Raw genomic sequence first — 24,566 nt, forward strand, 5'->3', positions numbered from 1 at the left:
ATTATGCTTTAGATAAATCTCAAGAGCTATGTTAGGAGGATGCCTCTCATGATATTTTATTTTATGGTCCCTTCCTGGAAATAAGTAGGTAGTAGAATGCCAGAGGGATTAATTCACATCGTTTCAACCATTTATGCCTACCTATCCTCATGAAGTTTATGTTCTAGAGGATTTTTTAATTTTCTTAAGCAGTTTTTTGTTTGTTTTATTTGTTTTTGCTTTTAATAGCTAGATTGTTTAAAAGAGGGTTAGTAAAGGAGTTGACACTAGAGTTAGCCCTGGATGGGATATGGTATATAAGTTGTTCCTGTTTTAAGTTCCTATTTATACCTAAGGCAAAGTAGGTAAGGGACGTTAGACACATGTAACAGTTGTATTTAAACTTTCATATCATTTAATGGCTTATAAACTGATTCTTATACATGACATTTAAAAATTTTTCACAATGTTCCTATGAGGTAGTATTCCAGATTATTTTAGACAACATAATTTACTCCCAAATTTATACTAGATGATATATAAAGAAGTACATCTAGTTGGCTGAGAAGTATAAAGAAAATGTAATATAGCTGGGAACTTTAAAAGCACTGAAATAAAACATGTGTGTGTATATTAAAATCCTTTTGGTTTTAATCGTATTTTTACTGAAGGAATATAACGTGGTACGTGTAACTGTGCTCTCCCTTAAAAATGACCATGTACAGTGTATTTAAAGACTAAAAAATTATTGAAGCATTCTAGAGAAAATGTATTATTTCTTTTAGTTTCCCTTGCTCTCCCAACTCTGTATTTCTCTTTTTTTTCTCTCCTTCCCTGCTTTCCTTCTTTTCTTCTTTCCTTTTCCCCTTTCTCTTCTTTCCTATTTTTTTTGACCTTCAACTCTTGTTTTCTGTGTTCTGAAAAAATTACGTATCATCTAAAGACTAGGCAGGACATCTAAGATCACTCACATGACAGTTCATAGTTCATACTGTCTTTTATAGCAAGACTTGTCTGTCAAGTGTCCTGTACGTGTCTTCTCTGTGGCTTGGGGTTCTCAGAGCTGGGATCCAAGAGGAAGTATTCTAAGAAACAGAAAGTAGAAATTGTTGGTTTCTGATGGCTTGGACTGGGAAGCTGATCATTTGTCATTTCTGTTATAATCTCTTGGTCAAAGCAGTCACAGAGCTTGCCCGGACCCAAAGGGAGGGGTTATAGTTCCCACCTCGAGTGAAAAGCACGTTAAAGAATGTGTGGCTATTCATTAGTCCACCACGCCTAATTACTGAAAACTTTTTAACATCATGAATCTATTTAACAAATGAATGCTAACTTTTTCTGCTTGAAATATATACACACACATACTATCTATAAATATTGACTAAAATTTTGAAAGCCCTGCTCACTCTTAGTAAAATTACTGGAACAGTATATTATGATTGCATGTCATAATTGTTTTATGTAATGTTCTATTACATAAATGTTCTATTACATAAAATGTCTTTTATGTAACGTTCTATTTTTTTCCAAGACCTAATGAAAGTATGACTGGGTTTTTCATATAAAAAAATAGCCATTTCAAATTGAACTTCTTGGGGCACCTGGGTGTCTCAGTCAGTTGAGCGTCTGACTCTTGACTTCAGCTCGGGTCATGATCTCACAGTCCTGAGATCAGGTTCCGTGCTGGGTGTGGAGCCTGCTTAAGATTCTCTCCTCCCTCTTTCCCTCTCCTGCATGCTCATGCGTGCGTGCACGCTCTCTGTCTCTCTCTCTCTCTCAAAAATAAAGAAATAAGTTAATTAATTAATTGCACCTCTTGGATACTTCAGTTCAAATTGGATCTTGCTCCTTTCTTTCCCTAATATTGTACTTTTATTCCTTTCCTGATAATCGATTTGATGGCAAGCCTTCTCTTCATCTTATTTTGAATAGCCTTTTTTTTTCCTTTGTACCTTGTTGTGTTACAAAATAATCATTTGTATTTTAGGGTGTTTGGTATATTGGAGGTTGAAAGCCATTATTTGAGTTTTTCATTAGAGGATTTAGTGATCAATAAGTTGCTACTTTGTACTAGAATCTGATTGTTGGACATTATCATATAGATGTATGTATAAGTTTCATTTTAGAAAGTAAAGGTTTAGATTTTTGGCAGAGTGTAAGAAGAAAGTGATAATAGTTTTGGTGACAGTTTTTTTCCAGATTATGCAAGGTATCAAGTATATTTCATGCAAGTAAATAGAACATTAATTATTTTTACAAATATATTTTTGCTAAGTGAAGGGAGATACTATCATTTGGTTCTCTAATATTTCTCTGAATTTTACATCAAAGTTGTATTATAATACCAATTTAAAGATATTGTGCATTTCATATGGGCTCAAAACGCTAACGGGCAGCATCCTTTTGACAAAATTCTCTTGGACAATCTACTCTGTGCCATCTCATATTGTTTTGAATCTGTTATCTGTGCTTTAAAAATTTCTGGGGATCATCTGACTCTTAATTCATGTCTTTTCCAGCATGTTCTCTCTTAAGCATTGATACTTTGAATTATTGGGACACCCTGATTTCACCCCCCCCCCCCCCCATTTATATACATATGAAAGAGAGAAGATCATATGTTACCTCACTTGACTTAAAAAACAAAACAAAACAAAACAGAGGTGCTTGCGTGGGTCAGTTGGTTAAGTGTTTGGCTCTTGATTTTGGCACAGGTCACGGCCTCATAGTTTGTGGGATCGAGCCCTGTGTCATGCTATTAGCATGGAGCCTGCTTGGGATTCTCTCTTCCTCTTTCTCTCTGCCCCTCCCCTGCTCGTGCACTCACTCGCTCTCTCTCAAAACAAATAAACTTTAAAAGAAAAAAAACAGGGGCGCCTGGGTGGCACAGTCGATTAAGCGTCCGACTTCAGCCAGGTCACGATCTCGCGGTCCGGGAGTTCGAGCCCCGCGTCAGGCTCTGGACTGATGGCTCAGAGCCTGGAGCTTGTTTCCGATTCTGTGTCTCCCTCTCTCTCTGCCCCTCCCCCGTTCATGCTCTGTCTCTCTCTGTCCCAAAAAATAAATAAACGTTGAAAAAAAAAATTTAAAAAAAAAAGAAAAAAAAAAGAAAAAAAACAAAAACATCTATTAAAATGACCCTTAAACATATTTATGACCTTAACCCACTGAGGCAGGGTAAAGGCTCTTTCCCATACATTTCCCATTTCCATTGGAAAATAATCCAGTAATAATTACTGTAAAAGCAAACGTGATGATAGAAAGTAGTATATAAAAACATCTTGCTTTGTCAGTAGAGACAGGCAAAATTCATGGCATGTCTAGTTGTGTAAAAATTTTAGGTCAAATGTACTGTTGCTACACATGTGAATCATTACTCTGTAGAGGTAGCTAAACAATGAAACAAAGTAAATAATGATAAAACTAATTTATAATGAACCAAAAGATAAGCTGCACCATACAACAATTCAAGTATATTGATACACAGTGATGTTCTTTTGGAAAATTGCCAGTGTTTTAACAATGTTCTGATGCACATTATCAGGAGTTTTCTATCCTTCACAAGTATTGAGTGGCAGCCAGATTGCTAAGTGACTCACGTATTAGAGAGCTCGGTGTCCTAAGTTCTTACGTGTTCTCTTTATGAATTTCCTTTAGCATGGCGCTCACTAATGTCGGAGTGGAGGGCCATTAGTCGTTTGTGGATTGCATATTTTGCAGCAGTTTTAGAGCAGCACCACTCCAGCATTACCACTGTAATCCCTGGACCAGCAGCATTGGCTTCATCTGGGAACTTGTTTGTATTAACAGAATCCCAGGCCTTGCCCCTGATGTTTTGATTAGAATCTTCATTTTAACAGGATTCCCAGGGGATTCTAGTACATTAAAGCAGAAGGGAGTACACAAACTGTGGTGTGTATAGCAATCACTTTCTAGTACTGCCCCGAGAAATTCTGATGCAGCAGGACTCAAGTGGGCCCTAAGGGTTTGCATTTTTAAGAAGCTCCTAGGGGAGAGTGATGCTGCCAGTCTGTGCATCATTTTGAAGAGCAATTTCCTAGCAAGAGTCAAATCAGTTTCTTCCTACAACCTTCCTCATAGTAAGTATTTTAGGATTTTTAGGCCACATGATCTCTGTTGTAGCCATTCAGCCAGGCCAGTGTCATGCTCAAGAAATAGGTGAATGGATGCGGCTGAGTTCCAGTAAACTCTATAAAATATAAAAACAGAGGAGGTCCCATTTTGGCCGTCAAGCTGTATTTGCTCACCCTTTATGTAAGTGGCCCTCAAGTCCCTCAGTGGACCACTTAATGTGTCAACAATTGTATTCAGCTGAAGTTAACATAATCTATAGTGATGCACACACACAAGTCATTTTCTTTTTTGTAAGAAGCCCAGATGTCAGTCATTGTAGTTGCTTTAGCGCTTGTGGATGTTAGGGCCAACCAAAGTCTTTGTGATTTTCTTGGCCTTCTCCCAGTGGTCCCAAATGACTATTGCAAATGCAGTCATCATGTTTGCAGTCCAGCCAACCAGGAGAAGAAACCTAAAAGGCTCATTTCCCAGCTCAGCCAGCCCCATCTTTAAACATGCTCATCACAAACCTACATTTGCTTATAGTTCCCTGGACATGCCTAAGTGCAGGTGAGGCTGGGAAATACAGTCTTTTACCTAGGCATGGTCTTGTCTCCCAGATCCTGGTTTTGTTTTAAGGAAGAAACAGATTAGATAGTGTGTAGGCAAACTCGTAGTTCCTGTCACACTGCAGGCTATATTTTGAGAATAACTGATTTGTTACAGTTTAGTGAAAATTGTTAGTAGACCAGTAATATGATTAGAAGCATTTTTTGGGTAATAGTGTGCTTTCATTCATTCTGTACATATGGATACATTTTGAAATATATAAAATGTATAATTTCACCTGTAATTAGTCTATGGTTAGTTATTCTAAACAAATACACTTGAACTTAAATATCTTGAGTGTTGCATCTGTCTAAATAGCCACTTTGGGGAACAGGAGTTATACAATGCAGAAGTGGCTTGAGCCAAGGACTTTAGAGTGAGAGTTAGGTTCAAATCCCAGCCTAGTGACCTTGGACAATCTCGTTAACTTCTGGAGCCTGAGATATTTTCATTAGAAGGATAGTTACAATACTTAACTGGCATCATTAAAGGGCTAGAGATGATGAATGTAATGTGCCTACCTAAGGGACTAGCTTTCAGTAAGTTGTAACTATGATTAATTAATTAATAATTAATGATTAATCCAGTGAAATTAATTTGGTCATTAACAGGTGGTCCAGTCTTTTTCCTACATATTAACTGAAATAAACATGCTTTTGTAAATACTGATATAGCCATGTGTATGTTTATAAGTTATGTTTCTTGTTACATTAATAATAAGAGAAATAGAATGGAAAAAATAATCTTCAAAAAGGTGATATTTGCTTAATTTTATTTGAGCATTTTCAACACATGGCTGGTTTCCAGACTTTTTAGAAGAGAAAGGCAAAAGAATAAAGATAGAGCCAGTGACTCTGCCCCTAGCCCTGCTCATGTAATTTTTCTTAATACTTTAGAAGATTGTGCTGTTAACTTCTTAAGCGCCTTTACCACTCAAGTGAATTTAATTGTTTTTCTATCTGCTGGCACTTCACGATTGTTTCTCCAAAGATTTTTCTTTTAAACCTACATTTACTTTTGTTATCTTATAGATGATAGGGTTGTGGGATGCTTGACTTCATTATGTGTATTTCTGTAGACACTTCTTTTTTCTGCTGTCATCTGTAACATGTGTCCAATTTGAAATGAGAAATGGGAGAATCATATTATAATTAAGGTTCCTGAAGCCTGAATTAACTTTTGATAGAAATGACTTTTATAATTTGACAAAATTCTACAAGATATTATTTCTCATGCAAATAGCAATTTATATTGAGTTTCAACTGATAAACTCTTCATAGAGTCAAAGAAAATTACACAATTGAGAATTTGGGTGAGAAATGAAAAAATAGTAATTAAATTGAAATGAAAGTAACACAGACTGCTTTTATACTCATTTGTATGTTTGACCTGGTTTGCATGTGTTTTCACAATTTTTTAACTGTTATTTGCAGCTGGATATTGCGTGATTACATACATACTTGGAGTTGGAGACAGACACCTGGATAACCTTTTGCTAACAAAAACAGGTATCAAATCATGGCCACCAGTAGATGTATATATTTTATATGCTGGTGATTTTTACTGTGGAATCTGCTTAGTAAAAGAAAATAAGTTGCATAAAACAAAATAAGTTGCAAAATGTGGTAGGCACATTGCATATGTGAAGAAAAGTCAAATAGTCTTTTTTTTTAAATGTTTATTTTTAAGAGAGAGAGAGAGACAGAGCTCATGAGCACAGGAGGGGCAGAGAGAGACAGAGGGAGGAGAGAGAGTCCACAAGTGGAGGAGGGGCAGAGAGAGAGAGGGAGACAGAGGATGCAAAGCAGGCTCTGTGCAGAAAGCAGAGAGCCTGATGCGGGGCTTAAACCCACGAACTGTTGAGATCATGACCTGAGCCAAAGTTGGATGCTTACCTGACTGACCCACCCAGGCACCCCTGAAAAATCATATAGTCTTAAAAGTCCCTTCATGTGGGACCTTTGAAAGAAACTCCCATTCTTTTTTATTTTTTTTAATTTTTATTTATTTATTTATTTTGAGAGCACAAGCTAGGGGAAGAGGGGTGTGTGTGTGTGTGTGTGTGTGTGTGTGTGTGTGTGTGTGTGTGTGGAGAGAGAAAGAGAGAGAGAATGAATCCCAAGCAGATTCCACGCTCAGCATGGGCTTAATCTCATGACCCCGGGGTCATGACCTGAGCTGAAATCAAGAGCTGGACACTCAACTGACTAAGCCACCTAGGTGCCCCCAAAACTCCCATTCCTTACAAAGAATCACTTCAGTAGTAATTCTATGGGTGGTCTTCTCGCTGTTCCTTCTGAAAATGCCACCTTTGGGGGAAAGCCCATAATAATGTGTGCAAGCAGTTGAGTTAGTGTTACTTACTGCTTACTTACAGTGTTACTTACTTCCTTACTTACAGCTCTAGTTAGTGTTAGAATGAGCTCACATTAACCCCTGTCTTTAATTTTTTGCTTTTCCCCTTGGAGTTCCATGGAATAATCATTCTCATCCCCCTCTTCGTGATAATTATTTAGCCCCTTGGCTTTAACACTATCTTGAAGCAAACAACTTTCAAACTTACAGCACTGTACTTTAGTCCATTTCATTAAGCTTCAGACTGAAATATCCAACCACTTACTTGACATCCAAATTATATGGTCAGTTGTAAAAGTTGTTCCCTTCCTCCACTACCTGCTTAATAATACCTGCTCCTCACCTAATTTTTTCCCATCTCAGTAAATTGCAACATCATCCACCCAGTTGTTTAAGCCCCAGGCTTAAGAGTCATTTTTTTTTTTTTTAAAGTTTTTTTTTTTTTTTCAACGTTTATTTATTTTTGGGACAGAGAGAGACAGAGCATGAACGGGCGAGGGGCAGAGAGAGAGGGAGACACAGAATCGGAAACAGGCTCCAGGCTCTGAGCCATCAGCCCAGAGCCCGACGCGGGGCTCGAACTCACGGACCGTGAGATCGTGACCTGGTTGAAGTCGGACGCTTAACCGACTGCGCCACCCAGGCGCCCCTAAGAGTCATTTTTAATTCCACTCTTGGCCTCATTTCACATATCAAACCTATTAGCAAATATTGTCTACTCTTCACCTCCAAAATGGATCATGAAGTTATCCACTCTCTTCATTTCACTCCTTTGACTCCATTTGAAGCCACTACCATCTTTTGCCCAAACTATTTGAATAAAATCTGAACTCTTTACTGTGGTGCTTGTGGCTTGCCCACACTGACCAATTTGATTGTGTAATGTCAATACTCCTGCCTCAGACTAATGCCCTTGTTTTTCTCTCTGGAAAGCTCTTCTCTCAGATCTTTGCAAATCTGACTTTGGTTATTGAGTCTAAGTTTGAGTGGCATCTCCTTAGAATAGCCTTTTCTAACTCTCTGATCTGAAATGGCTTCTGAAATGTACTTGCCACACCACCCTTCTCCATTACTCTCTATTATTGTTTCGTTTTCTTTAAAGCACTTACCACCAGCCAAATTTATCATTTTTTGTACGATAAAGATTTATTGAGCAACTGCTATGTGTCCGGTATTGTTCTGGGTTCTGGGGATACCAAAATGAACAGAACAGACACAAATCTAGGTCCTCATGGAGCTTGTTGATCTTCTCATCATCTTCTCCCATTCAGGATGCAGGTTCCATGAGAGCAGGGACCTTGTCCATCCAGTTTGCTACCATTCCTCCAGAACCTTGAACAACACCTAGCTAAAGTGATTGATAGATCACTGTTGAATTAATGAATGAGTAAATAATTCTTCTCTTCTGTGTAGTCTTTCCTTCCCTGGGCTAAATAATTCAAGTTTCTTCAGTCTTCCACAGAAAATAGATTTTAAATTACTCTTAAAATGGTCTCTCAGGTAAGAACATTTTCTGTTTTGTTAGTATTCCTCCAGATTGTGATACCAAGAATTTAACACATCAAATGTAATTTATCAAATGTAGTCTAATTATTAATATATAATTATTAATTCACATAATCTAGAATTTCATATATTAGTGTGAAAAATTATCTGTGACAGAATTTGCATGTGGGATTCATGTCTGTGTCAAGGCCAGGCTGTCCCTGTAGTAACTAAGACCACAGAATGTTGTTGAGGTTCTCGCCAAATTTGCCAGTGTAGCAGAGGATATTTAGAAAATGTTATGGTGTATTTGGAGAGAATTTTAATTTGGAAAAAGTTTTCCTGTGTTGTTCCTTAATGCTCTGATATTTTAATTGAATCTTTTAACCACAAGAATCAAAGTACCAAAGTGATTCTGTTGGTTTTTGTATTGAAATTATTTTATAACTACAATGCAATTATTTAATGTATAGAGTGCCATTACATCTATAATGTTATTTTCACGTATCTTGTCACATACCTTGTCTCTTCTTTTGGAAATTGATAAATAATAGACCTTTTTCTTTTGGACTTTGAGAACTGCTCTGTGTGTGTGTGTGTGTGTGTGTGTGTGTGTGTGTGTGTGTGTTGTTGGGGATTTTTAAAAATGAGATTTGGAAATCAGAGTCTATTTCATACACTTCTGTGGTCCAGTTCACAATTAATTTGTTTTAATGGAAATAGAATATAAAATTTCAGAAGCAGGTTTTAAGCATCTTGTCACCAGTTTTCCACTAGAGGGTGCTCTAAATATGACTTTAAAAATCAAAAACTTACAATGTGCTAGATGAGAGACATGTTCTCTTTCTTTTGAAACGGCATTTCTTTTGGTTATTTTTTCTTAACTGGTCTTTATTTCATTATTGATATCATACAGTTAGCATTTTAAGCCTTACTTGCTAGGATTAATGCCTTTAATTTTCAAGTTTAGTTTTAATGAAATTAGATTATATAAGGAAATACCAATTATATCAGGACAAATGCAAGTATGATGTATTCCTCAACCTCTAAAAATTTGTAATAATTTATTTTAAAATGTTTTGTGTTTATAGTCATTTTTTACTGACAGTTTATATTTCAAAGTGGTTTTTACATATGTGATATAATTAGACTTTGTATAATTTAGACAAGTATTACATATTAAATTATATACATGAATTTTGAATGTGGTTCATTGCAGGAAATACACCTTAGAACTTGTAGTTAAAAAATGCCTCAAGTATCATGAAGCTCCTCCATTGTGTATTTTGGATCCACTATGTCTTAGGCACAGACTGTGATGTATTAAAACTTTAAAACTTTAGATTCTCTTATGTAACTCTCCAGTCTCAGTGTTGATGGTGCAGTTTTTATTATAAGTAACATTGCTCCCATTCTTCAGAATAAAATACCTTTTGTTTTCTTATCTGCCAGCTTGAGCAGGTGTAGTATCCATGACTTTGCTTTCAAATGAAAGTGGTTTGGAATTGTAATCAGAGTTCCACTGATTCTTCTGTGCCCAGTTCCTTGGCATGAGAGATGGAGCAGAGAGGAAGAAGATACTTAGATTTCATTTTATTGGGGATCTCTTGGAGATTTGCCCCCAACACACTGTTCCACCTGTAAATTTAGATGAGACACAAGAGGGTCAGATTGATGACTTTAGAAGTGTGTGGAGGAAAATGTTTCACTGCATAGAAAAAATTTCAAAATGTATACAACAATAATGTGCAAAAAGGCAAAATATGAGACTCAATTACAGATTTCCCAGAAATTTTTTTGCCTGGGTTTATTGGTGTGTTGATACTTTAGCTTGGTTGAAGTATCCTCAGCTTGTCCAGCAGAGGGCATTGTGTGTCCACCATAAATGTGACAGTCTGTTAATTCCTTTGTCAGTGTATTGCCCTGTGGTCACTTATAACATTGTTTTCCTGAAGCAAATTTGGAGTGAATGGTATTTCACTTATCAATGCAGTGATGTAGCATTATTTGGGCAAGAAATTAAAAATTTAAGCTCTAGAATGGGATTGGAAACGTAAATTTCTTTCAGAGCTGGTATCCTTTGAGGAAGCTTTGAGGAGTTTGTTCAGGGTTATTTGATTGTGACAGGACTCAAAGCCTGATTTGGGTTTATCTCAACTGTGGGGAAACATTTTTTTATTGTTAATTTTTTAAAATTTGAGGGGGAAAAACCAGGACTGGTATAACTGAAAAACTTCATTGTTTATGATTTACAGACTTTATAACAGAATGAACATTTATATCAGTATATAAATAAGTGAAAAACATTCATAAATGAAAACAAGGAGCTAGATATCTGTAGTAAATGGAAAGTTCCCTGTAGTTCCTGAGGATGGCTCTTCTAATCTGGAGCTGTCCATTTGTACAGTGAGAGGAGTGGTGACTCTTTGTCTGTCTCAGCACTTCAGAGTAATGCTCTCTGAACCTTTTGTCACAAAGCCTGAAGGTAAGAAAGTCATTGTTCCCTAATTGGAAACTTTTCTTCATCATTCTTTAACTTTATGTCAAATTGATGCACATCCTTTTTTAATTCTGAGGAACAGTCTCACATAGGAGTTAATGTGTCAGGATCTAAAATAAACATCTTTAGTTTTAAATTGCCCCTCCACTATTGGGTGACTTTGGGTAAGTTGTCTCTCTCTATGACTCAGTCTCTTTTCTGAATGTGCCCATAAGAATAGAACCTCTCTGCCTGTGGTGTGTGAGAGTTGAATGAGATAATGTGGGCAAGGTTTTGTACGTATCGAGCATATAGTCAACATTTCTTAAGGACTGGCTATTATGGTTTTCTTTGTTGGTTTACTACCAAAAAAGAAGAATGCCTTCCTTTTTTGGCTTATGTAGCTTTTTTATTTGCAGTCATAATTTTAGAGATAAAAATATAATTAATGTATTTCAAAAATTTCTTTTTCCCACTCTTAAAAATACAAACTCTTTTCAGTTACTGCCTTTTAAATTCTGTTTTGATTGGCTCTTTATTTTAGTAGTGTAGGAAGGTTTATAAGAGAGAAACAGTCAATTTTATCATGGATTTAATGTTATTCTTTCTGTTTTAAGGTAAATCTTGATATTTTGAAAGTAAATATGTTTGTTTAAGTGTTTTATTTTTTTCTTAGGGTATAACACAGTAGTTCAAAATCTTCCATAGGGAGAACTTAGTTACTACTCAAATGGTAATGCTTCCTAAGCTATTTGTATTTAAGTTAATTAGTTTGGTAGGTTAAAAATACTGTAAAATCTAAATCTATAGACTTACTTTATTAAAAAAAGTATTTAGTGTTTATTTATTTTTGAGAGAGAGAGAGAGTGTGTGAGCACAGGAGGGGCAGAGAGAGTGGGAGACACAGAATCTGAAGCAGGCTCCAGGTTCCTTCAGCATAGAATCCCATGCGGGGCTCAAACCCACAAACCATGAGATCATGACCTGAGCCAAAGTCAGACTTTGACTGAGTCATCCAGGCACCCCAACTTGCCATTAAAAAAAAAATATTTATTTTGATAAAGAGAGTGGGGGAGGGGCAGAGAGAAGGGGGGAGAGAGAGAGAATCCCAAGTCGGTTCTGCCCTGACAGTGTGGAACTTGATGCGGGGATCAATCCCATGAACCATGAGATCATGACATGAGCCAAATGCAAGAGTTGGACAATTAACCGACTGAACCACCCAGGCACAACGAAATCTATAGATTTACTTTCTTAATGTGCTTGTTTATTCCCTGGGACTTGAGAGAAAGGGGTGTAAAATGTTTTATGCAGTTGGTAGGCACCTAGTAAATGCTTTAAAATGAACAAATGAATGAAGTTTTTTCCTGTTATTTTTATCCATCTTTAGGGCTTCTAGAATAATCTGTTTTCCTGCCTAAACTTATTTTTACTGTAGACTATAGACATAGTAGTATTTACCAGTTTGTTTTTTCTCAGTTGATGTATGCAAAAGAGAATCAGGCACCTAAGACCACCCCTTTTTAATCCATAAATACTTTTTAGTCTCTATTAATCATTACTTTAGATGCTTAGATAATGACAAGGACTCACAATCATGTGAATAATTTTCTTTTCAGACATTATTTAAAATACGATATTTTGAAAGTTTCTTGAATTTTTCAGTATCAGAAATCTGGCAGTCTTTTTTTTTTAAATTTTTTTTAACATTTATTTATTACTGAGAGACAGAGAGACACAGAGTATGAGCAGGGGAGGGGTAGAGAGAGAGGGGAGACACAGAATCTGAAGCAGGCTCCAGGCTCTGAGCTGTGAGCACAGGCCCAACGTCGGACTTGAACTCACGAACCATGAGATCATGACCTGAGCTGAAGTCAATCACCTAACCAAATGAGCCACCCAGGCGCCCCTGGCAGTCTTCTTACACTTAATGAAACCTATCATAAAGAAATTGTTAATGGTGCCTTAAAAGGTGCTGGGTTTTTTTCTTGTTTGTTGTTGTTGTTTGTTTCTTTTTTAGAGAGAGGGAGAGGGACAGATGGGGAGAGAGAGAGAGAAAATCTTAAGCAGTCTCCATACCCAAGTGTGGAGCCTGATGTGAGACTCAGTGTCACAACCATGAGATCATGACCTGAGCTGAAATAAAGGTCACTTCACCAATTGAGCCACCCAGGTGCCCTGGTGCTGTATTTAGAAGGACATTGTTTCCTCTCATTAGAAGTAATAGAAAATGATAAAGTGCTATATATACTCTTTATGCCTAAGGAGCTGAAAATTACATCACAGAGAAAGTAACTTAGTATGAAGAATGTGCTGGGTTTCTATGAGCTACACATTCCAGTAAAAGTACGCATTCCAGCAAAAATACCTGGAAGCTGAAATAATCAATGCCTTTGCAGGTAATACATAGGTTGGTTAGATTGATTTAGGTCAGATTGTGGAGACAAATCAATCTGTTTCCTTTTGTATCACCTTTTATATGGCAAAGCTTGATTCATTGAAGTAAAACTGTAGATTGGGACATTACTTTTTTTTATGTAAGTTTTCTTATCAGGTGATATATTTCTTAAAGCTGGGTAGACACTGTATTTGTTTTGCAATACATAATTTGGAGGGGGTTCATTTTTAATGAACTTTAAAGCATTCAAGTTCCACCATAGGCTAGCAACCACAAACCAGATATAAAAAGTTAGTACATTTTTATAGTGACCCCTCGAACAAAAGAGGTGTCAAATTTAAAAGTAATGGGGTTGTACAACACAGAGAAACAGTAACCATTGGTATCAGGTGTGAGTTTTTATTCACTGAAGTGATTCACCTTGCCGCTGTCTCTTCCATAGTGATCTAACTGAAGTTAAGAGTTGTATTAGTCAATGTAAAGTAGATCAGAAGTCCTCAGACTTTGTCTTGTATCAATGTCACCTGGAGAGCAACTTAAACTATAGATTGCTGGGCCCCAGGCTCAGTTTCTGATGCAGCCTTGATGGTAGGCCTGAGAATTTAAGTATCAAAGAAAACTATCCATAATTATCTGAAAACGTAATTAAAATTCTAAAAGTTTGTATATATTTAGAAGCTGGATTCTCTTCTTACTTAAATCAAAACAACACAATAGAAAGAAACCAATATGAGAATCTAGCAGTCACCTATTAAACCAGACATTAAAGAGGTTTGCAAAATGAAAGGAGTGCCACTCATCTCATTAATTTTTTTGTATTAGAAAATAGTTATTATTCATAAAAAATGTTAAAATGTTCACTTATTTTTAGATTAATATTTTGGGAGGTCTCAGTTTTAATTTAAAATGCAGGAAATATCTATAGAAGTAGCCCAACTAAGGTTTATTTGGGGTCTTCAGTAATTTTTAAGAGCATAAAATTTTACACAAAACAGTTTTAGAATTAATATCAAAGGCCGTTTTTTAGGTTTTTAAAAAAATCTATAAAGGGTTTCTGTTCTGTTTTAGACCTTAAAACGGTTCTGTAGAAGAAAAGAATATTGCAGGGAATAGATCCTTTATTGGCCTTAATAACTGTAGGAAAAATGAAAATGAAGATCATTTAAAAGTTTTTCTTTTTTTTTTAATTTTTTTTTTTTAACGTTTATTTATTTTTGAGATAGAGAGAGAGACAGAGCATGAATGGGGGAAGGTCAGAGAGAGGGAGACACAGAATCTGAAACAGGCTCCAGGCTCTGAGCTGTCAGCACAGAGCCCGACGCGGGGTTCGAACTCACGGACCGCGAGATCATGACCTGAGCCGAAGTCGGCTGCCCAACCGACTGAGCCACCCAGGCACCCCAAGTTTTTCTTGAATAGAAATGGACTATATAATCAGATATACTACATAGATATGTTTTGCCCCCCTTTCATTAGTTAGCTAAATTTTGTTCCTATCATCAGAAACCTAAGATCTTAACAGTTGAATGTGAAAAAATAAATTATATGAAATATTTAGCAGATAATTGGAATGTCTATACTGATCTTTACTTATGTATGTCTTATTTTCGTTACTCAAAAACGATTACTAAAAATATTTTATCATTACTGTGCTTTTAACTGTAAGTGAAAATAGCTCTAACCAAGTATACCATAAGGGCTTAACTAATAAGCATTGGGAACATTCGGAGTGTAGCTTAGGGAGCGTTTTTAATTCTAAAAATATAGGTTCCATTGTATCAGTAAATGGTTGTTCACTACCTTCTTTGTTTCTAGGTTTCATAGTAGGGCAACTTCAACATTCACAGGAAGAAACATAAGAAAAATACAACATTCACATAAGAAATAAAAGGCATTCTGTGGAAAAATAGTAAAATGTCAGGTGTATGCCAAGAAACTGAAGACTGGGAAACTTATAGAGTAGAGTGGCAGGGAAGAATATTTGAATTGGGGAATTGTGTGGGATTTAAAAAAAAAATTGAGTTTGGATTACAGGGAACAGAAGAAAATTGTCAAATAGAAGGTATAAGCAGAGTTGTGAAAAAAATGGAGTAAGTACAATTTTGAGATTGGTCATATGTAATTATTGTATAGACAAAAGGGAAATTAAAAAAAAAAAACTGCTATAAAATACAGTTCATTTCAGCAATATCTTTTGTCTTTAATCCAAGAACTACAAATACTTTGAACCACAATTTTAGAAATAAGTTCGTGTCACTTATTCAAATAACAAGAAAATTTAATTAGCACATCTTATTCCCTTTGTATTGCAAGTCAGGTACAAAAGGTGGTATTTGCAATCAACAAACATTCAGTTTGTTTTATGTACACTTTACCTCTTGATTGTTTAAGATTAATAAGTTTGTTAATAGATTTGAATAAGCCCATACTTCCTGAATTTCTTAATTAAACATTTTTTTAAAAATTTCATGAAGTGCATTTATAAAATCATTGTAAGTTTCATTTTAGATATTAACTTTAAAAGAGCCGCTCCCTTTGGTATCTGCAAGGATGAATTTTCTTAAAACATTAATAGCCTCTTTTCAAAATACATGACTCTTTGAACTTGCAAAGCATAATAATGGTTTCATTGTTAGATACTGAATCTTTTATACCTTATAATTAAGCAGTAATCCTATTCTTTGAGAGTTTTCTTACAAGAAAGATAGAAATATACTCTCCATTTGCAAGCAGTGATGCATAGCCCACACTGGACTTCCAGTAATGCCTGTGGTGAGACAGAGAAAAGTGGGGCTAGGTTTCTTATTAAAGGATGGAACCCATTAAATAAACCACGTGTGATGGCTGATACAGTTTGATACTAGGATAGCATGATTTATTAAAAATCAGTTTGAATCAAAGAGGGGTCAGATAGGTTATCTGCTCAAGTGCTAAGTATCATTAGAAATTATATTGGTAACAGAACAATATAACAATAACAATATAACAGAACAATATAAACAATGTTTACTTATTTTTGGGAGAGAGAGACAGAGAGTGTGAGCAGGGGAGGGGCCGAGAGAGCACGAGACACAGAATCTGAAGCAGGCTCCAGGCTCTGAGCTGACAACACAGAACTTGATGCAGGGCTCAAACTCATGGACCACGAGATTATGACCTAAACCGAAGTCAGACCCTTAACCGACTGAGCCACCCAGGCGCCCTGAACAAAACATTATTTAAATAATTAAACAAAACCAAGGAAAGCTTATCTGTACCTATAATGTAAGTTTTTCATCTCTTTACCTTTTGAGGGGTACTGGTATTTGTCTAACAAGGTAGAAAACAAATGGGAGCTCCAGAGTGAGAGGAAAGCACAGAATGAAGTGCTTAGCTTAGCTACAGGGAATACACATTTAGTTTAAGGAAATGGAATCCTTAAGAGAAGTTGATCAGGACTTTTTACCAAATAATGGAAAATTGAATGATAGCCTGCTTCCTTGGACCTTAAGCATTAAGAAATGATGCTTTCCCAGTAAATACTACACTCATCAAACTCCTTGTTCTAAAAGTACTTTCTCATCTTTTTGGAATCATGAACTTCCCTTGGGGATTTGGTGAGGTCTATGACTTTCCCCCCAAAATTAATTTTATTGTAGTTAGGGACCTCTGAAATCCATTTTGGAATTCTGAAATGGTGTTTTTCAATCATGAGTAATACACAGAACTGTTTTAAATAGAAGTAAAACGCATTGTGCTGAGTTTATAATCTTAAATATGTACAAGGTAAAGCTGATACTAACTTCTTGTGTGTCTACTTTTCTATACTATAAAATAAAAATAACTTTATAAATTAAATCATGTTACAAACTAGCAAAATGCAATTCAACAACATTAATGTGACAGATGAAATAATATTGTAACTAAATGTCACTTGCAGTGTGAATATGGTGCAGATAGTATAGTGTGAGTTTGAGTTCAGAGCACTGTAAATATATCTCATGTGAATATTCTGAAACTACTTTTCTCTACTTGAACTACTTTATAACCTTCATTATTTCAGCATGCTGTTAGGTAATTTGAAGATATAACCAATTCTGCTTGTCTTAGTGTTAGCCTGAAAAAGTTAAAGTAGCCTTGTTGTTTAATACCAACCCAATCAAAAAGTGAAATCACAGGATAGTACTAAGTAGTAAGGTAGCATCTAGGTGATCCAGACTCAGCCTGTATTAATTTTGTTGTAGATCTTAATGGAAATGAAAATACAAAAATTTTAAACAAAACAATTTCCCATAAGAACTATCATTTCCAGAAAAAAATTTCTTGCAATAGCAATGTTATTAAAAGGTGCCTAAGCTATAAATGTGAAGTTGAGGTGTCGTTGGTTAAGTAAATGCAAAATAGCTACACTGAGTCCTTCTGCATGCTAGGGCATTATCCTAGGTTTCAGTGCTATGCAAAAATAAATAAAGCACAATTCTTAATTATAAGACTCCTAATGGTTCAGTAAGAGTTAACTTTGGGGAGAAAGATAAGTGAAGAAATAATTTCATTATACTCTTAGCTGAAGTGTTTTGAAGTAGGAGCCTCACTAGTAACTACTTACGAATCCTTGTTTAGTAAGCCCTGGGTGTGAGCTTGAGGAACCAATTCGCTAAACTGTTACTTTGTTATTTTGGAGAGAGCAAACCCTTTTCCAATTCTCTATAGGTTCCTTGCTCTCTGTATCTAATTATAATTCCTTCTCCTCTCACCTCCCCCGTCTGTCATTTACTATACTAGATACACGCATTTTTTTTGAAAGTTCTTATGAGATTTTCATCATTTCTTCAATTTGAACGGAACATTTTAAGTGTGGTATAAGCTTGAAAAACAAAGACAAGGAGATGATGTGGAGAAATGGAAAACTAGTTTTCAGTGCAATAGTTACATTGTTAATGGGTAGTTTTTCTATAGGCAGGTGATGATAGTGTTTAAAACTTCCAATACTTGTTTTGTGAGCAATCGTAAGTAAGCTGTTGTTTCTTTTTATATATGAACTCCATATCCCAAATGTAGTACATTGTCTGCTGTCTACTCCAGTTAATTTTCAGTGTAGTTTTTTTTACTAATGCGTGAAAATAACGCCAGTGTCTACTTTGAATTTTACATAAGCTTAATATCATTATTGCCTTTAATCTGGACTTATTATTATTATTATCATTATTATTATTACCTGGTCTTGGCAAATCCGAAGTTCTCTCTCATTTTCAAAGCTGTATAGGATTTCCCGCTTAATGTATTATTTAGTTTTTCATTGTAAGAACGATGCCTGAGATGAGTTGCAAATAAGATTGCTTATCCCTTTAATATTTAATTTTACTAATCCCTGGCAGTAGTGATCTCAGGTATAAGGAACATATAAATACCAATTCAGTATATTTTAAATGTCTTTGAAGTGGTACTTATTAATATTTCTTTTTGAGCAGTGTTTAGTATTTTACATTTTTTAAAAAAGTGGTATTCAAAGTATTTAAGATAAACATTTGCGCCTTTAGGAGACATGGTCATTAGATATCATATAGCTTGATTTAGTTTTATGTTCAGACTAAAATGTTTTTTTCCTCTGAGGGACATAGCTTCTTAAATGAGACAAGGCTATAGATGTAATCATTCTTGACTTAAATGGGGTTTTTTATTTTGCTTGACCCTGTCATCTGTAGCTTAGTTGGAAATAATAATAATGACAGGAGACATTTAGACTGTTTACTGTGTATCAGGTACTATTTTAAGATAACATATCTTTATCTCTTTTTAATTCTGTCTTATGAGGTAATCAACAGTATTAACCTATTGTGCAGTTTAGAAAGTGAGGATTAAAACATTAAGTGGCTTTGTCTGGGTCACATACCTCATCAAGTGAGACGTGAAGGTGTCAGTCGTACTAAGAGGCAGTTATACCACTGACTCAGAAGGCCTGCCAGTGTGTCACTGTTCACCTGGGATTTCATTGCCACATCCAGAGTCAGTTCTATGCCCATCATTGCCTTAAATTTCCAACAGTGACCTAATGATGGAGTATAACATTCACAGATAACAGTAATAATGCACAGAGAAAGAGGTAGGGGGTTTAGCTAATATGTTAATGGATAGAATTGATGTATAAAAATACTTTGCAGGATGGCAAAAGTATGCTCAAACTCAGTACATGTACTTGAAGAAGGAAAGTTTTTGGCTGCTCCCCTTGAGGGGTAGGGGGAACCTAAGCTTCCCAAATGCATGATGGAGGATAGGTTTTCACATAAAACAGGTCATATAATGTATCACAAGACAAACAAGAGTGGGAAGATTACACTAGGAAGATTTTAGGTTGTTGTTTTTTTAAATGAATTCATCCCTTCATTCAAAAGTGAGTGCCTAGTGTGCCAGAAACTATTCTAAGGCATGGGTAGAGTGATGTACGAAACGGCATAAATCCCTGCCTTGGTGGAGCTTGGGTTGTAGGATCCACGCGGCTACTCTTTGTGTTAAAATGTATGCTTCTTTTACACCTACTTGTAAGTCACAAAATGCTTATGAATTCGGTGGTGAATCCTTCTCTAAAATGAATGATCAGTCACATTTTTACATGTCTAGTCTGTGGGCTTTGGCGACTCATGGAGAATTTGTCTTCATGGGCACTGCAGCTGTATTCAGTTCTTGGTAGACATAAATACTGTGGTTTGTTCCTAGTTTGCAGCTAATGAGTGACATGGATTAGTTGAAAATGGTTTAGAAGAAGCGAAGAATATAATTTGCAGTTTGGGGGATTTTTTTTTTTTTTTTTTTGTGAGGGGAATAGTGAAAAGTTGTTAAAGGATTCGTTTCAGAAATACTTACAAGTGAAAAGTTAAAGGATTCGTTTCAGAAATACTTAAAAGAAATGGTCTTCTGCTGTATGAATGGAGTTTGTGTAAACTTCAGGGTGAGAAATTTGCTGCAGGACACTAATTTCTGCTAGTACCTTAAGTTATGTAGCCTTTGAGTGTCTTTGATTCTGGAGATCTTGGAGTAGAATATAGATTAATATTACTATGATATTATTTTAACTGAAGTTTCATTTGAATAACTGCGTTACAATGAACTGCAGTATGCTCTTAAGGCCACACCCGAGCCTGGCTGTAGAGGGTTCAACAGTTGAATAGACTTCATCATGACTTAGTATTCGTTGTGAAGAGACACTGCACATACGATAATATGACATATTGTTATCAACAAATGAGTTTCTTATCAACATCCAGGCAAACTCTTCCACATAGACTTCGGATATATTTTGGGTCGGGATCCAAAGCCTCTTCCTCCTCCAATGAAGCTGAATAAAGAAATGGTAGAAGGAATGGGGGGCACCCAGAGTGAGCAGTACCAAGAGTTTCGTAAACAGTGTTACACAGCTTTCCTCCACCTTCGAAGGTAAGTTGATTTGCTTGGCATAAAGAATTTTGATAGATTCATTTCATAGAGTAAGAAAAGGAGTTTTTCCAATGTATACATTCTTTCACATCACCCTTTCTCAGAATGACACAGACAAATGTATTTAAAAATTTTTTTTTGTTTTACATTTATTTATTTTTGAGAGACAGAGCACAAGTGGGGGAGGGGCAGAGAGAGAATGAGACACAGAATCAGAAGCGGGCTCCAGGCTCTGAGCTGTCAGCGCACAGCCCGATTGCAGGGCTCCGGGGCTCGAAGTCACAAACTGTGAGATGACCTGAGCGGACTTCAGACACCCCACCGACTGAGCCACCCAGGCGCCCCGGTATTTCTTAATATACGTTTGATGTCTGTTTTGGGAAACAGTCTGATAGCAAGAGAAAGAAGACTCTCTTGCTTTCCTACTAAATATTCAATTGCTAAATCCACCAAACAAGAAGCTGACATTACACAAGATTAGGCAAATATGGAAGCTTCAAAATCTGTGGGTTAATATCATTTTAATAAAATATACTGTGTTCTTTGACAGTGCTGGAATAGAGAAAAGATTAAGAAGCTTCATAACCATTCACATCTCCCTGAAGCCAGTCTGGAAGGATTATAATCACGATATTGAGTTGTTTAACTTCTCCCAAGCTCACTTCCCACTTTTTTTTATCAAAGAATGAAGCATTTAGCTTATTTAAAGTGATATTAATCCATTCATTTTTATTCTTTAGCAACTTTATCAGCCTTGGTTTTGGTTGCTCTTCAGGAGCATTCAGAAGTTTGTTAAATGATGGAGTAATAAATGTTACACATGATTTTGTCTCCTTTTAACACCTCATCAGTCATTTTGCTGAAGGAAAAAGGTTGATTTTTCTCTACACCTTCTTTCTTCTCCAATGCCATTCCATCTCTGCTTTCTTCATCCTGGTTTACTTAGAACTTGTAACATCATATATCATCAGGAAAAAAGTAAATTAAGTCAGGTTGGTTAAATTTAGGACATGGCTCTGATGGTTAGTCAAAAATGACGGGATCATTTGACTCTAAATCCATTTTCAACTTAACTTTGCAAAAATGAATATTCTTAGTCCAATGAAAACTCCCAGCCCAGGAGACCTACTACCTTCTTTCACCTCTTCCAGATGAAATTATAACCAGTAGACAGTGAGCTGCCTATGCACATGGGTTCTGTCTTATTTGTCTTTATAACCTGTTACTCATATGGTTAGAACGTAAGACTCCCAGTGTATGGTTATTAAATGAATTTCTGCTTCTTATCTGGGTTGAGACCATGTTCCTGGACGATGTTGATGCAGTTGGTCCTAAGAGAGTGGCTGTACACTATTAATTAGATTTCATCTTGGCAGTGACTCATTAGGCCTTCATTGTTAACTCAGTCTGTACCATGTGTCACAAACTCTGATGTGCATTTTACAAACAGTCACACTATTTATCCTTTAGGTGGCAGAGTGACTCAGTTTTGCTTTCAGAAATGCTAAAACAATAATGGAAGATGGGTGCTCTGTGATTTGTCTGGTGATGCAGAAACACTTTCGGAGAGATGAAAGTTCCACTTTAATATGTTAGGATTTTTAATTTAAAATAGTCCAAGCCTCCTAAAAACTAGATGCAACCATGGCATTCTCGGTAAGGAGGCAGACAATGATATGAAATGATAACTAGAGAAATGTCAGGGGTGCTCTGTCTTACTGAAGGCAGAAGGAAAACAATGTGCTTTATAAACTGTCATTGATAATGGATTAGTAGCAATTCAGTAGAATGGAAAAAACAGAGGCAGGTTATTAATGTGGAGCCAAAGTTAACTTTTATCACTGCTAAGAAAAATCACAGAGTAATCTAAATAATTTTATGTTAAGTTATGAAAACTTTTATTTTTTATTTGTTTTTAAATGTCACTATACTTTGGTTAAGATCAGCTGGACCCTAATATTTGGATCAACATTTATTTTTTAATGTTGTATTTTGGAATATGGTTCTGTTAGTAAAAATTTTTCTTTATGACATGAGAATTAACCTGATAGTTGAGTCAGTTTGGAGCTAAGGTTACTTGACACTTTTATTATTAGGGTTTGGTTTCATGGTTTTTGTTAATTGTTGCTCATTTCCTGCAACAAGAAACCATTACTAACATTTGACCACATAAGTAGAGCAGTCTGTTTTGAACTAAGTTGTGAATGCTTACAACTGTATAGATGTTAGAACACATTTTATGGTGTTATGATTTTCATGTAACAAAATATATTATTATCTTTTACTAAATAATACCTATTAATTATATGCATTCCTATTTTTAGTATTAAAGGTTTTCACTGAAAAATTTAGACCATCTTTGTATGACCTTATATTTTTTCTTGATACTGGTTTTAAAGATTTCTAGTAACCTTTAAATCTATTTTCTGGGTAGGATATTGAATGACTACTCAGAGTGTATACTTTCTGTTTGGGGTCGCTCACCCTATCTTAAATGGAAAATGCAGGTTCATAGCAGCAGGTGTAAAAGTTAAGGTTGTGACAGATGTTCTACAAAATAATTGAATGTTTAAGCTTCTTATAGACTATTCCTTATTTACATTTTGTTTCCTTTTGCTACAATAATAGAAGCATGGGTGGTTAACTTAAAACCAACAGATAATCCAGAAAACATTAATATTTGCCTTTTTAAAAAGAAACACACATATGTTTCCACAAAAACAAACATTTTAACATGGATCCTGGCTATCCATTAGAATTTCCTGGGGGAACTTTAGGGGGAAAATAGTTTGGGGGCCCATCTGATTTACTTGGTATGGGATTGGGCTCAGGCATTAATATTTTTAAAAAGCTCCCAGGTGAATCTAGTGGGCAGCCAGTTTTGAGAACCTCTAAAATATTACTCTGAATTTACCCTGAGATTCCCTTATGACAAGATGGGAAAAAACTGTATGGTCAACAAAGGAGAGTAAAAGTAATTGAGGGTTCATAGAAAGAGCATATTTTATTCATGACATAATACATAGCAGGTGGCTGTACTCTGCTGATGCCATGGTCCTTGCAGCCCTCTGAAGTGGATCTTCTTTATTTCCATGTCCTACATATTGTAGAGCTTAGAGAAGGGCTTGGTGCCCCCCTTGCTCCCTGCTGCAACTTCCAAATGATTTCTTTCCTTGCTTTCTTAAGGAAGAAAAACATAGACACACACACTGGGAGATCACACCAATAGGTATCCTCCCCATTGCTAAAAGTCAGGTGTCTGTCTGTCATGCTCTATTCCTTGAAAACTTGTATTGTCTACTTCAAGACTACTGCTGTGACTTCCACATTCACATAAGTGGCCCAGCCATGACCTGACCTCTGAGTGTCTTGTCCTCTTCATGTAGAACCAGCCTTGTCTACTGCCTCTCATGAATAACATTAATTTACCCCTCCAAAATCTCAGTCACCAGCTTTCCACTCTGACCAACATCGTCTATCCTTGCAGCTCATTTTTGGATTATACTCCTTCCTGGAAGACTTCAACCTCACTGATAATGTCCAGTCACCATTACACCATATAAAATTACACCATACCAAATCTGCCTTATATTCTCACTTTTCTCTTTTCCCCACTGAATTTTATGCCCTCAAGCTATAATCACTGCCCTTCTCTCTAAACTTTCTTACACATTTTTATCCAGTCCAATAACCTCACCTGCTGACACTTCATCTCTAATCACAACTCTGTTCCTTCCTGTCTCATGTGTACAGTGCAACAGCTGTACGTTACTGAAGAAA

The 24,566-nt window shown here is 36.0% G+C and overlaps 1 protein-coding gene across 1 annotated transcript in view; it reads left to right on the top strand.

Annotated features, from left to right (window-relative positions):
* PIK3C3 (phosphatidylinositol 3-kinase catalytic subunit type 3) overlaps positions 1 to 24,566 on the top strand; it is a 152,139-nt gene that overhangs the window by 106,043 nt on the left and 21,530 nt on the right. The window contains exons 21-22 of the mRNA XM_025931079.2: positions 6,096 to 6,170; positions 20,618 to 20,786. Coding sequence (XP_025786864.1) covers positions 6,096 to 6,170; positions 20,618 to 20,786 — 244 coding nt within the window. The remainder of the gene's footprint in view (positions 1 to 6,095; positions 6,171 to 20,617; positions 20,787 to 24,566) is intronic.

The sequence above is a fragment of the Puma concolor genome, chromosome D3 (genome assembly GCF_028749965.1).
Source record: "Puma concolor isolate L17-30 chromosome D3, mPumCon1.1.hap2, whole genome shotgun sequence".
NCBI classification, from domain to species: domain Eukaryota; kingdom Metazoa; phylum Chordata; class Mammalia; order Carnivora; family Felidae; genus Puma; species Puma concolor.